Source organism: Mandrillus leucophaeus, unplaced genomic scaffold, assembly GCF_000951045.1.
Source record: "Mandrillus leucophaeus isolate KB7577 unplaced genomic scaffold, Mleu.le_1.0 Scaffold1132, whole genome shotgun sequence".
Classification (NCBI taxonomy): domain Eukaryota; kingdom Metazoa; phylum Chordata; class Mammalia; order Primates; family Cercopithecidae; genus Mandrillus; species Mandrillus leucophaeus.
This window is the reverse complement of record NW_012099566.1, coordinates 13,495-28,919: the sequence shown is the minus strand read 5'-3', so window position 1 is coordinate 28,919 and position 15,425 is coordinate 13,495. Positions and strand designations below refer to the sequence as shown.

At 31.8% G+C, this 15,425-nt stretch overlaps 1 protein-coding gene across 1 annotated transcript in view; it reads right to left on the bottom strand.

The window, feature by feature from the left end:
* DENND1B (DENN/MADD domain containing 1B) overlaps window positions 1-15,186 on the bottom strand; it is a gene marked incomplete at its 5' end in the record, with an annotated part of 173,536 nt that extends 158,350 nt beyond the window's left edge. The window contains 2 exons of the mRNA XM_011995787.1: window positions 13,043-13,162; window positions 15,137-15,186. Of these exons, the coding sequence (XP_011851177.1) occupies window positions 13,043-13,162; window positions 15,137-15,186 (170 nt within the window). The remainder of the gene's footprint in view (window positions 1-13,042; window positions 13,163-15,136) is intronic.
* Between the last annotated feature and the right edge of the window lie 239 nt (window positions 15,187-15,425).

Below are 15,425 nucleotides of genomic sequence, written 5' to 3'. Positions count from 1 at the left end.
ACAAAATCTACATTCCTTATTAAAAATTAAACTATTAGTATATTTTAAATGTCTAAAGATTTTAATGTTAAACTGTACACTTTTCATGTAGAATAAGAGGAAATCACAAAATACATTGTTGTTAATTATCAATTGACAAATACTCATTACTTTTCTTCAAAGCATTAACATGGTACTTTTAAGAGAAAATATTGTGATGCTTTTACTACATAATTGTATACAGATTAATAGTACATACACATAACATGTAAAATTTAAAAATCAGTAAGTAGAACGTAGAAAACAGGATTCTAACAGGATTTTTTTCATATGATGTCTGATTTGTTAGTGACTATGAATGATGCCTTTTGAATCAGAAACTGAAAGTAGTAATAAAAAAGGACATTAGGTAAACTACAGTATCTTTACTCAGCATAAAATTATAGAGTTATTTAAAATTATAATTATAAATACTAAGTAATGACATGAAAATTCACATGATACTTTAAAATATCTACCCAACTCTGGTTAAATCTAACATATTGACTGTATGTATTTATCTCTGTGTCCTCTGGAAATAACTATAAAATGACAATAAATTAATAGAAAGGGTATATATTAATGAAAACAAGCAAAATGGAGGAAAAAACAATAGCAATGCAGGTGGATGACTTTGTAAATAGGGTAAACAGACAGATAACTAACAGCAGAAGAAAGGAAACCAAAACCTAAATGCCATTAGAAAGGAAAAGGACCAGCAGAAGTGCTCCCCACAGAGTTCTGAAACACTGATTTAACAGTATCTCAAAGAAAAAAGCCCCTTGAAGTCCTATTTTCTTGGAATGAAACCCACATGCAATGTTTCCAATTCAGTTTAATACCTTCCTTTTGAATACAAATTAATAGCCAACCACCAGATATCTGAGGAAACACAAATACAAAATGATGTTTATATTGAACAACATAAAAAGAACTACAAGAAAACAGAGACAATTCAAACAGCTGAAGAGAACTCCAAAACTTATATTTAATATCCTTAGAGCTGAATTAAGAGCAGGAGGCTATTAGACGAAACTAAACTTTTCTAAAAAGTAAAAATAGAAAATTTTAGATAGGAAGAAAGAGTTTTAAGAAATTCTAAAGTCTGAAAAAAATTAAAATCAATAGAAAGTTTAGATGATAACTCCAGAAAATCTCCCAGAAACTAGAATAAAAAGATAAACAATCCTTGTAAGTTGTATTCCTAGGTATTTTATTCTCTTTGTAGCAGCAAACCACCATGGCAAGTGTATACCAATGTAACAAACCTGTATGTTCTGCACATGTATCCCAGAAATTAGAGTACAACAAATAATAATAATTTACGCTCGTAACAAAAAAGATAATAAGAGAAAAAATATTACACTATCAGGCCATCAATCTCAACTATCATGTAGCTATAGTCATTCCATAAAGAAAAAATAGAGGAAGTAAATGAATGAAAGTTTCTTTTAAAGAATTACTGGAAATTTTCCCAGAACTTCAGACGTGAGTCTCCAGACTGAAAGAATGAGTGAATGAACAGCACAAAGAATGCTCCAAACCAGAGTATCACTGTGAAATTCCAAAACAAGGGATAGAAGAGTGCCTAAGAGTTTCCAAACAAACAAGTAACAAACAAAGGGATCAAGTTCAAAAATGTCATCAAACCTCTCAACAGCAATAATGAAACTTAAAAGATAATGCCTTCAAAATACAGAGGTTAAATTCTTCACACTCAAGACTTCTATGTCCAGACAAACTATCAATAAAGTGTGACGACAGATTAACAGCATTTTCAGTCAGGCAAGGACTCAAAACTTCACCTCCTAAGACATCCTAAAGGATGGCTAAAACAAAATAAAGGAGATGTAAAAGAAGGAATACACAGATGTAGGAGGCAAGAAATCTAAGACCTAGGAAGAACAGTTGTGCAAAGGCCTCGAGAGCAACCAGTTCAGACTGAAACAGGATGAAGGCTCTAGGAGGGAGATGCTAGAACGGGGTGTTTACAATAAGCATATTGACAACTTTGCCTGGAAGCCTGGAAAAATCTGGACAGGTGTGTGACACATCTGTGACAGCTTTTGAGGAATCTGAACATTAGAAATTACTATTGGTAATCTCAATTTTCCTATTTAAATTACTTAATTCTTCAAGCCCCAGTGCTTAGATGGCTATTTCACTATGTATATCTTCCACTTACAAATAAAACCCTTAAAAATTACTAATACTGTTATATTATTATCTAAATATAACGAAAATCAGTACACCACAGTTTCTGCATTCATGATAATGCAAAGAAATAGTTTTCATGCCAAATCTCCTTCTACCAGGACACATAATCCTTAGAGCACAATTGCTTTCAATTGTAGTCATTTCAAACTCACATTTCAACTTTTAATAGCCCAAAGAAATTGCTATTTCCAGACAATTTCAATGTGTACTGAAGTTCCGACCTAAAAATTCAGATAAGATGAGACCTAATCTATTCAAAAAATGTGCTGGTCTATTTCTATCCAACTCAAGGAGTTTTAAATAAAGCCAAATGTATTGATTGTAGGTGGCTGCATGTCTACCTATTAATGCTTACATTGTCATTTTCACCTTATTTAAATAAAGTGAGGCCTTTGGTAACCTGAATTTTTCTTTCCTGGTCTACTATAAAAACAAACAAACAAACAAAAAAATATATATATATATATAAAACCAACACTTTTCTCTATCTACATATATATCATAATTATGTTATTAGAAAGTGAGATAATCTTTTTCCTTTTCTAGACCAAAAACTCTTAACATTTCTTTCAATGTTCTGGTTTTCTGAACTTTATATTATTGTTTTTCACTGATTATCTTCCCCATTTAATTTCCTGTCAAATTGCGAAGGCACATCAGAACCAGATTTTTCCTTAAGAAGCTAATTTATACAGATAAATATAATTTATCTGTAAGATTATATCCTTGTCTTTGAATAAATAATTGATTAATATACCCATATTTAGGTTACTTTAAAAATTTTAAACAATTTTTATTTGTGCTAGGCATTTTGGTATCTACGTAATTATTACTGTTTTTTACATGTCCAAGAATAATAAGTTTTATTGAATATCATCCTGGTACCAGGCTATGACTTCATCAATAAATTAAACTAATACTGTTTAGAAATAAGCTTTACTCTTATGGGATATTTCTCATAGTCATCTCTAAGGCCCCAAAATACTTTATTATTTCTATTTGGGGAGTATAACTCACTAGTTAGTTATACATCCATCTGGGGGTTGAGAGCAGAATCTAAGAATCACAGAATTTATGTGTTAAAACAATTGGAAGTGCAGGAAGTAATATTACTTAAGGAGTAACTATATGAATGACAGTTTGTTGGATACTTATATGTACTATCTCATTTAATTCTTACACTAATGCTTTGATACATACTTGACTAAACTAAGATAAAGCAATGTATCTAGGGTCACAAAGCTATGGAATAGCAATCTTGGGATTAGAACCCTAATCAACCTGAGTAATATATGCTCAGGGGTCTGCCACAGACAGTCTATCACCCTATCTTGGCATGTATTTCTATATAGCGAGCCTTTTAATAAACATGTTCAATGACCAGGCATTTCAGGCAGCTAAATGAACTGAGACAAAAATCATTCTGTTGTAATCTTAAATCAGCCTGCCTATATGTTCTATCCACTGAAGCAAATTCTATCTTCCAAAATTCATCTGCTTATTTAATATCGAGAGCATTACCTTTATGACCTTTAAATTACAGTTTGTTCATAGGGGCAAATTTCCCAGCAAATAAAGATCCATTCAATGTGATTCTTTTAACTAACATTTTGGTAAATCCTTACAATTTTAGCTTGGTATTCCTTCCACGTTCATCACTGTCAATAAAAATTTTGAAAAGGGTATGGCTTGCAAAAGTGTTCAAGATGCCTCCCAAAATAACACCAATTATTTATCGACATTCTAAGTATGAAAATTTAACCTAATCAAAAGACTTATAATTATATCATCTAACCAACACTCTATACATAATTTGTTTGTGAAATATTAGAACAGACTCAAATTTCAACCACAGCACTCCCTGATACATCAGTATGTACTATCACCATACTAAACCAAGTCTAGTTACAAACAATGCTCTCTTTGTAAACACATACTGGCTCTCAGTGATTAACTTTCTCCTTTTAAAGAACACATATCATTCATACTTTTTAATAAAAACACCACATATAAAAGTGGAACTAATCTATAACGTAGCCATTGCTCCTAGAAACGTCAAGAAAGCAAGGACATTTTCTGTTGTAAATAAACAACATCTACAGCAAAGAGTGCTAACTGGCTATTTGCAGGCTACGTCTAACCTAAGGGCATATTTTGTTTGGTTAACACTGTGTTGTTGTTTAATTAAATAAGTTGCCAACTTCCAAATCTGAGATAATTCACTGTAAAAATCCAGACTTCTTGTTCCTCTTAAAAATCAAAAGAACTGGTAATACTGGCCACACATTTTTCACTGCACAACAAATGCCTAGGGCTGAGTTGTGGCTTCTGTCTTTGAGTATGACGTGTACAATTCAGATCACCATACATACCCCAACTTCCTATTGTTAGGTACCTAACAAGTTTCTCTCATTTGAGTCCCTTACCTGGTCCACATAGGTAACCGAATTCATAACTCCTGGTAAGCAGCAACTGCTCAACAGTAAATCCTACTGACTACTCACTTTCTTATCTGACAAGAAAATGATCCAGGGTATACAAAATAGTCCAGCAATTCCAATTTTAACTATACTCTATGTACACTTCAAGTCATTTAGACTTAAATTTTAATTATACTCAATTTTAACTATACTCTATGTACACTCTAAGTCATTTTGCCATATATTTAATATGGCAAAAAATAACATCATTTTTTAAAAGAAAATTATATCCAAAAATTTTGAAACACACACACACACACACACACACACACACACAGGTAAAAAACACTAAGTTATATAAGCTTATGTTGCTAGAGTAAGAAATGTTATTTTCAAGTCTTTATTTTGTGGTTTCTTAGGGAATTTTCAAACAATGTATGTTCAAAGCAATTCATTTTAACTGATTATCAATAAGGTAAAATGTTAAAATGTTTTTCACTAAATTTATAGTCCCAAAGAGAGTCAAAGTCTATATTCTTACAACAGAACACAAAAATCCTAGTAAGTTAAAAAAAATTACTCAACATATTGTAATAAGTGAATAAGACATTTCACTTGAATTTTTAAAACTTAACAAAGAATAACTGTGACTCTCGTAGTCTTGCCAACATATATAAATGTAAAACATTATGAGCAATTATTTTAAAACAAAGTACAGGAGATTAGTTAAAATTTAATTGTAAGATCATTTCCTTAATTTTCTATAAAGACATAAGGCAAAAGAGAGAGATATACATAAAGTCATGAGTCCATTTTGTGGTAGTAAGACGACGGTTCCCCCACACTTCTACTTCCACTATAGAGCTGATAAAACTTTTACATTCAAAAGTCAAAGGTTAAATAAAGGAAAGGAAATGTTTTTTGTCAAATAGTCAGGTAACCACTAAAGTCTAAGCGATCAGCAGGAACCTAACTTATAGTAATCAAATAAAACTAAGGAAACTGCCTTTCCGTAGGAAAACGTCTAATGTCTAGAGGCTGTTTTTCTGTCTGGAAAATTGACACAAAATGTGTAAAATTGAAACATTCTGCTTCTGAGGGATTTGCCCAAAGGAAGAGTGTGAAAGCTTCAAGTTTGGTATGAGTTAAAGGGGGGAGGGGGAACTACAAAGGCCCTAAACATAAATCTGTCTTCCCTATTGGAGTATTTCATTTTGAACCCTTGGCGACAACTTTATAGTTATAAAATTATGTTACTCAAATTAGGTAAAAAAGTTATTTCTTGCATTTTTGCTAGCATATGAAACAATTCTAAGTACAAACAATTGCCAGATTTAAATTAGTAATATCTCAGGATATTTTTGAAATCTTGTTAAAACTAGGATAGAAAGAACTAAAGAACAGAACAGTGACTCAAAATTAAACGTCAACTTTAATATTAAATAGGCCTAAATTCTAGTATTTTTTCTAAAAGGTGAACAAAATAAACAGAAATCAAAGAAATGTACTAACTTTCAAATCTTGTAAAGACCTAAATCCAGGAGAAAATGGACACATGGTTTACATAGCATAGTGTGCAATTTTCTTAGAACTCTGAGGTAAATCTAGATTACAGTAATTTCAAGTCCTATAATAGCATCATCCAGGAGTAGACAAAAGCCGCTTTACAGCATTATATACAAATGTTCCAGCTTAGAACTCTAAGGACTAGAAGAGTTTTTTGGTTTCTTTTTTTAAATAATGTATATGTCACTAAGCAGACCACTTGGCTAGGTAAACAAACACTAAATGACGTTGCTGTTAATTAATTGCCACTTAGTATCATTAGTATCAACATCTTTAACCTAAAAGAGTCTCTGCCAGTCAAGAAATCCAAGCAAAATTATTTTCTGCTATTTCTAATGAAAATATTCTATCAATTTGTACTGTTTTATTTTACTTTGTATCAATATACCTTAAAGCTTCTTAAATGTGTGGCATTTTAGTTATGTCTACGCTTTTATAAATACCTAAAATATTTTAAACTGTTCAATATCAACAAAAACTGAAGAGACATTCATAAATGTTTTTATTTTACAATTTTTGGATTAAAAGGCAAATTCAAACAGTAGAAGATAACTCACAAATGAGAAGATTTTTAGGAAAATATATTTTATCACAATAGAAAAAAATTCATGTTTAGGATATTGGAAAGACGATAGGAGAAACATTAATTTCTATCTAAGAATATTAATTCCTTTGCTACTGACAACGAACTCTGGATAATCAAGCCATTATTATCTCAAAGTAGAATAGCTACAAATGGAGAATGCTTCAGAATAAAGGCACTAACTTTGCACAAAAGACATCTTTAAGAAGAAGGTATTAACATTTTTTAATATCCAAAAGTCATAATACATTTCTGGTAAAGATATAAGAAAGTGATTAAACATAATCAACATTCAGAAGGGAAATATTTTTGTGTGAAATCTCAACTTACAATAAAAGAAACAATAGCAATGAACAATTGTCAGATTAAGCATGTGTAAATATTTGAGGCACTTAGGGATGATAATATGAAAGCCATTGTAGCTTTTTCAATTTATGAACTCCTTTAGATGCATTCATTCATTTTACAAACTGTGAATAAAGACTACAGTTAATCATTTACTTTGACATCCCATAGAAAAATTTGTAAATGTATCTTAGCAAGTCTTTTGAAATAAAACTAGAACTAAATACCAAAACATAAGCGTCAATTATGTGTTCACGAATATGCGTGACTTTTATTTTATCTTTTAAACTTATCTAGATCCTCCAAATTTTCTATAGCAAAATAAATTATTTTTGTTATCAGAAAACATGGTTAAAGGCATATATCTACGTCTTGTTTATGCAAGGATTTTATCATACTTCTCAATAAATTTTGGCCCTATTAAGCACATGAATTCTAAAAGTCAGGTAACTCCTACAAAACTGCAAGTAAAAAGGCTTTTGCCAGCTACTCATAAATAACTCAGAAAATGAGCATAGTTGATCTTCTCTCATATACTTCTGGAAGCAGCACAGTCTGTTATAAAGGAAGCTGGCCTGTAAATTAAGAGACCTGACCACTCTAAACCATTGTATGAATAGCTCATTAGATAATCCTACCTTCCTTTTCCCCCTAAAATTACCAGTTATTCTAAGTCTTGGCTTCATAATGAAATAAGACAAACTAGGCTGGGCGCAGTGGCTCACGCCTGTAATCTCAACACTTTGAGAGGCCAAGGTGGGCTGATCAGGAGGTCAGGCAATCGAGACCACCCTGGCCAACACAGTGAAACCCTGTCTCTACCAAAAATACAAAAATTAGCTGGGCGTGGTGGCGCGGGCCTGTATTCCCAGCTACTCCGGAGTCTGAGGCAGGAGAATCGCTTGAATCCGAGAGGCAGAGGCTACAGTGAGCCGAGATCGCGCCGCTGCACTCCAGTCTGGTGATAGAGCGAGACTTCATCTCAAAAAAAAAGAAAAGAAAAAAAAGACAAACTTTTTTCAACCACGTCTTAAGGGTACAGTAAAATTAAGTAACCACTGTTGGAGGAGGAGAAAAAAGAAAATAATTTTAGGTGTAATAGAATTTCTCCAACCATCTTACAAATCATTCCCATCTGGTTGAACATTCTGTGTTGAAATTACAGAGAAACATCAATATCTGGCTCAAAGATTATAAAGCCATCCCATTAGCAATATTTTTTTCTGTTTAAATCCCAATTTTCAAGAACACTGAATGAAACTGTGCCATTCCTATTCTTTTTATTTCATTTATTTATTTATTTATTTATCTTTGAGATAGAGTCTCTGTCGCCAGGCTGGAATACAGTGGCACGATCTCAGCCCACTGCAATGTACGCCTTCTGGGTTCAAGTGATTCTCTTGCCTCAGCCTCCCAAGTAGCTGGGATTACAGGCATGCACCACCAGACGCAGCTAATTTTTGTATTTTTAGTACAGGCAGGGTTTCTTGACCTCATAATCTGCCCGCCTCGGCCTCCCAAAGCACTGGGATTATAGGTGTGGGCCCCTGCGCCAAGCCCCCATATCCATTCTTAATTCTGCTATATCACCACGATCACCTGACTGGTATGGAGTGCCTATACTAAAACATACTAGTAAGATAATTTCCTATCCTACAAACACACACATATTTTACCTGGCAAAAAATGATCTAGCTAAATTCCTACTAATTTTTCATATGATACCTATAGTTCCATATTTACAGTTTATTATCTATATAACAACATCTCAAAGTTTTAGAGCAGGAAAAAATTGAAATGATTTTTGCTTACTGTAAAAAGTAGATAAATACTGAAGTGAATAAAGTAAAAAAAGTTCAGGATATATCCCTTTAGATATTTTTATAAGTACATACAATCATATATTAATATATAAATATTTATGTGTTAGCTATTTTTAAAATACATATACATTTATATACACATATAACTTGTTCTCTACAAATATAAGAACATACCACAAATATTATTTTGACATTTTTCACCATGTTACAACAGATCATAAATATTTCTCTAAGTGAGGGTATATATGTGTGTATGTTTTTCTTAATAGTAAAATAATGTTGCACTATTCATTTATTTTTTCAATAATTATCTATTAAGTCTTTTAAGAATTATGTGCCAGGCACTATTGTAGACACTGGGAATATATGAGTAAACAAAAGACAAAAATCCCTGCCCTCATGAGGGTAACATTCTGGTGGGAGAGAAGGGAAGGGGTTGTGGGACAGAGAGGAGGTTACAAATGTACCATAATATACCTAATCAATTCCTACTGAGGGGCATTCATGTTGTCAACACTTTTACATTTATTTTTTATTATTTCTTTAAAGTGACAGGTAAAATTCTATGTACTTATTGTGTATACTTGAAAACATTCTTTTCAAGTATAACCTCCTCTCTGTCCCACAACCCCTTCCCTTCTCTCCCACCAGAATGTTACTCTCATTGTTTGAAAACGTTGTTTTCAAGTACATATACATTGTGGAATGACTAAATCTAGCTAATTGGCATTTTTTCCTACTATAAACCATGCTATAATAAATACCTTTGTTCACACTTTTCTCCTCACTCTTAGAAATAATCCTGGATTTAAATTCCTAGAACTGAAGTTACTGACTGAAGAAATATGAGATTTTATAATTCTAATAGATACTATTAAATTTTCCTTCAAAAGCTTATACCATTTTATAGTCCTATAAACAGCATATGAAGTGTGTTCTCCCTCCTGCTTATTTAAAAATTTTTTCAATTCTGCTAACCTTAATGGGCTCATTTCTTTTACCCTCAGCAATGCTGAGCACCATTCATAGCTGCATATATTATTTACATTTCCTCTGTAAGTTATCAGATGCTTTACTTATTTTTCTATCAGATTATTTTTCTTATTAAGTTGTAGGTGCTTATTATGTATTTTGGCTATTAACTCTTTCTTATAGTGGTTGTAAATATATTTCCACCAGTTTATTATTTGCATTTTAAATTTTACTATGCTTGTCACCATACAAGCATTTTCATCATTCTGTGCTCAAATACACAAATCTTTTAGGGATTCCATGTAGACTCTCACTGCCACAGTAATTTTTTCCTTCTAGCTGACATTTAGAGTTTTATCCATCCTTTCAACAATTATAAAGCTAAAAGTGGTGACGGACCATCAAACCAGATGGATAAACTTGGACCAAAAGCACCATAACTTCTCTTACTGTAGCACTTATAGAAATCTATCAAAATTCCTTTCCAGGGGATACACTGATTATAGCTTACAAATAGACATTTAACTATCTATAATTTTCCAATTTCCTGAATAAGATGCTGAATTCCATTATATTTGAATCCTCCACTCACTATTAAAATTAAATAGTTATCTAACTTACTGGTTATTCTCTAAATCAGCTGTTCTCAAAGAATCCCTTCATATACTGTCTTTCAGGAAAAAATATTAAGATATGCCATTAAAATCTTAAAATGTCAATATTTTTTCTAATTTACTAGGAAAAACAAGCTGGAGAATAGAATTTTCTAAATTTAAGACTTTCCTCTATGATTTTTTCATAAAGTTTTGATACCTCCTATTTCTTATCTACCAAAAGCACTGTCAAATGACAAAAATAAATATAACAGGAAAAATGATTTTAAATAAAAGATAAAATATTCAATAACACTTACTGTGAAATGTTCTGTTTATTGGTATACATGACTTTACTTTTGGTTTTCATTATGTTTATATAATATAATCATATTTTCTGCAGGTTAAAAACTCTTCCTACTTTAAAGAATATACCACAACATTCAGGGTTCTTTTACATATACAAGTTTAGAACCACAGATAAAAATAATTTGATTATTGTACTTGCTTTAGAGTTTGTTTCCTACAAATTAATGACAATTGGGTTGCCAATATGGACCTTATGCTATTCTTTCTGTCGATTAACAAATATAGTTCATGTTTTATATAAATATTTTCAAATAATGATTGCTTTCCTCAATTTAAACAGAAATTCCTAAGAATATTTATTCCACAAGCACATTTACAGAAACTGTTCTAAATATTCAATAATTATTTGTAAATGATTAATAAATTCAATGTATTCAAAGTATTTTAAGAGTTCAAAACAAAAGGCTCAGATTTTTAAATTACAAATATCAGGAGGTCAGTTTAGAGGCAGTGAGGTAAGCTATAAAATACAGACTCAAATCTTACCTGAAAATGATGTTTACTCTCAAATGGGTAGACAAAAACAATAAAGGTGAGGTGAAGTGTGTGTGTGTGTCTGTGTGTATGTGTGTGTGTGTATTGAGAGAGAAAGGGAGAGTAGGGGAGAGGAGGAGAGAGGAAGAGAAATGCATGCTAACAACTGATGAATCTAGGTAATGTTTATATAAAAGTTCATTATGCCATGAAAACTTTTCTGTAAATCTGAATTTTTTAATGAAAAGTTTCAAAAATTCATTGAGAAAAATAAGAAAGCATATACAGCTTTGGTCTTTCCATGAGGGCAAATCCATCTTGGGCACAATGCATAAAGATATACTCCTGTTTAAACTGTAGCTTTTGAACTTTCAGCGTGAAACAATGATGAAAGGAACTCTCCCTACCATTGCCCATACTGTCATCTCCACCCCCACTCCCCAGCCAACCTGCTCCAAGTTCAAAAAATTAACCTACAGTTTTAAGCATGACATTCTTCTGGATAAAGCGTAAGTTTTAAGCACAATTGTTATCCAGATGAAAAAGTTGTGCTAAAGAGAGAACGGGGGCACATTCACAATTCTATTACGTATAAAGCAGTTAAGCACTTACTTTTGAATAAAGCTTGAAAAAAACTCTCCAGCTCTAACCAATGTTCTAAGTAAATTAACAAACACTCAATGAATGATACAAATGTAGCTAAATATTAATAGCAAATGAACAGAAAGACTGATTTTATAACAAAGTTTTCTTAGTAATATGTTATTTCATAAATTGTTATTTCTTTTCCTATGAGCATTTCTAAGAACTCTAGCTTGACCAATATCCATATTATAATAATAGTATAATGTCCTATTTTTATAGACTACATCTGGATTTCTGATTCATCAGGACATATTGCAAGGATGCTGACCTTTAGATCCCTTTCTTCCTAACAGTCAGCAACTCAGATCCCAAGTCCACAGGCAGGACACATACTCTCAACTACCTACTGAATGAAGGCAGATAATGTAGGCAATTAGACAGGACAGATAGGACCTGTGGAAACTAGCAAGCCCATGACACAATTAAAAATCTGCTATTCAGTTCCAGTTTATTGTTGCCATGGCAGAATTAGTAGATATCCTCACTTTTCAAAAGGAATGTGAAATATGAACGATATACAAAACTTCCTAAAATTCGTAAGGTTAACGTCCTTTAAAATTTTTAAAACACCCAGTAGCCAAATGAAAACCTCTAAACGCTTCTACCAGGTTCATCAGTTTGCAACCTCTGTCTTAAAGCCGCAGTTCACTTTTAAAAATCCAAGTTCAGGTTCAGTGACAGAAAAGGGCATACATTAACTTAACTTATCTTTTTGTATTTCATTTAATAGGTGAAACTCCTATATTATTTGAATCCATCTCTTTATATTTAGTTTTCAAAAATAATTCTACAAAAAATTAATCTTTAAAAAATCGATTCTTTCAAGGAAAGTTACACTATGATAATGGTAAATCTTTAAACTTAACTGATTCTGTATACAGAAAGTCAGGAAAAATTATTTTTCAACTTGCTTTTAAAGAAAACAAGTTTTTCTTCATCCCAAGCACAACAAAGTACAAAACAGAGATACAGTTACCTATTTTGCATCCAATTTTTTTTTTTACTACAAATACTCACCTAAGGATGCATAAACAAATTGTGCCTCCTGACGTGAGTCTGCAGAATCCAAATCTCTGTTTACTTTCAATGTCTGTCAGTACAAAGGTAAAGTGCTGTCCAACTTGATTCTGAGACACCCTAAAATATAGTAACATTATGAAATATTGTATCTTGTTTGACAATTTTCTTCAAGAAAAAAGCAAGAGTATATTCATATGTGACATTGGTTTCATCTTTCTAATCAGCTGGTTCTTGAAGCCAGAACTATGTTCTGAAACTAAAGCAAGTGTGAAATATATAAACACCAAAATAAGTTGTAATACCTCATAGACTGAACAGTTCTGCATATATTAATCTCTCACTAGGAAATCATAAGGTAGTCTACCATAAATGTTCATGAGACTAAAAGTGCTCATATTTCATAAATTATCAAAATATTATTACTGAAACTGTAGAAGAAGCTAGAAGTGATGACTAAGTCCTTTTCTTCAACTCTAGCCACTTTTCCTAATTATTCTAAAATTGCTTAGATAGCAAATCATGTCGCTTTAGAATCTAATGGTAGCCACCACCAACTCTATTTAATTGCTTCTCCTGTTGACATTCTCACCCAATAAAGTATCCTACAAAAATATCCTTGGTATATTTTTTCCTAGAATTCTCTTGTATAGCTATCAATACACTGAGAAATAAATTTCCAAGTATAAAATAAGAATATAATTTCTACCAAATAAAAAAGGCTTACCAGCTAAGCTGTAAAGAATTTTAGTCAACTTTGAAGTATCATACTACCATAATATGTGTCACACTTTGGTATAAGGGGCAATATAAAACGTTACATTGAATCTTCATTTCTACTTTAAATATATGAATATATTTCCTAGTACTGGCTGTAATCTTGCCATTAGATAACCATAACTGAACTTGCGCTTCCTTGTCCCAAAATAAAATATCCATGACACTACACTTTGGTTTTGAAATAGCCACAGCGATTGTACAGAAGGAAATAAATTACTGCCAGTATCAATGCTACAAACAGTTTTGTCAGGAAATGTTGCATTTCAAATGCTGAACATTTAACAAATACACTTTTAAGGAGACAGGTTTTTCTTACACTTTAATAAACTCAAAAAAAATAAACAAAAAACAAAAAACCCTCTAGTCACAAATGTGACCTCTAGTGTCCAAGGTTCATAATATGCTTTTCGTAGCTGGATCCTAAATCTTCCTTACTATTAATATGAAACTTGTAACTTTTTTTGTTGGGGGTAGGGCAATGATTCCTCAGATAAGGTAAAACAAGGAGTATCATTCATCAACAGTGCTTATTAGTACTGATTAGTCCATCATTCAGAAGGCTTTATCTTTAATACAGTAAAATCATAAAGTCTCACTAATATTTACTATAGCAAAGTATTTTCTTAAAATAAATATTCTTTCAAAAACCCTTCATATCACCCTCTTAAGAAAACTGATAATAAGAATATTTTAAAAATCACATGAAAAACAATAAATGATCTGTTGTTATGCTCACAGGGCTGTATGTTCCTTGAAATTTCAACTGTATGCAATTTCATCATTCAATATTTGTTCAGTTAAATATAAAAATAAGATTTGCAAAACTATAAGTTTCCCTATAGCTTTCCATAATATTACACTACTTCTATAAAGCTATTATTGAGAGACAAGTAGCCATGAGTTTTACAGCATGACACAGATGGTCCTTTCAATGAGGATGAAGTGAGATAGGAACCAGGAAACATATATATCAAGACATAATTCTAAGACTCTGATCAAGGTCATATTAATATTTTTTCGCACTAGTGCTCACAATTTCTACCTAAAGAAGAGAGAATAAAGGGAAAAAATAGAACCTATTGGCAATAGTGTTTTCAGACTTGTCTTAACTGGTAATAGTAGAGAAAATAAAAGATGGGATTTAAAAGGCTTCGTCTTCCAAATATTAATTTTCAACCTCTTCTCAATCTCTAGCCTTTTTGTGAGAAGCAGTAAAGAGACGGGACATTTTATTTTATAAAAAAGCATATGTAATCATTTTTAAGTATATACTAAAATAAGCTACATTTATTTTAAATGATACTTATACTGTACCTTTCAACGTCAAAGGGAAAACAGAACTTTGGCACACTCTGTAGTATTTCCTACAAATGGAAATTTCAAAAAAGAGAAATGTTTTAGAATATTTTTTAAGATGCAGTTAAAACTTGAGACATTTTCTAGGAAAAAAGTTGCTTTCTTTGTCCTTAAGAAAAATAGCACAGGTTCCTAGACTAAAATAATTGATTATTAAAAAGGAATTAAGTTTGTGCTTTGGCAGATTGCACTGACAATGCCACAGAAACCCCAGGGGGGAAAGGCCTGGCCTGAAGGGTATTAACAC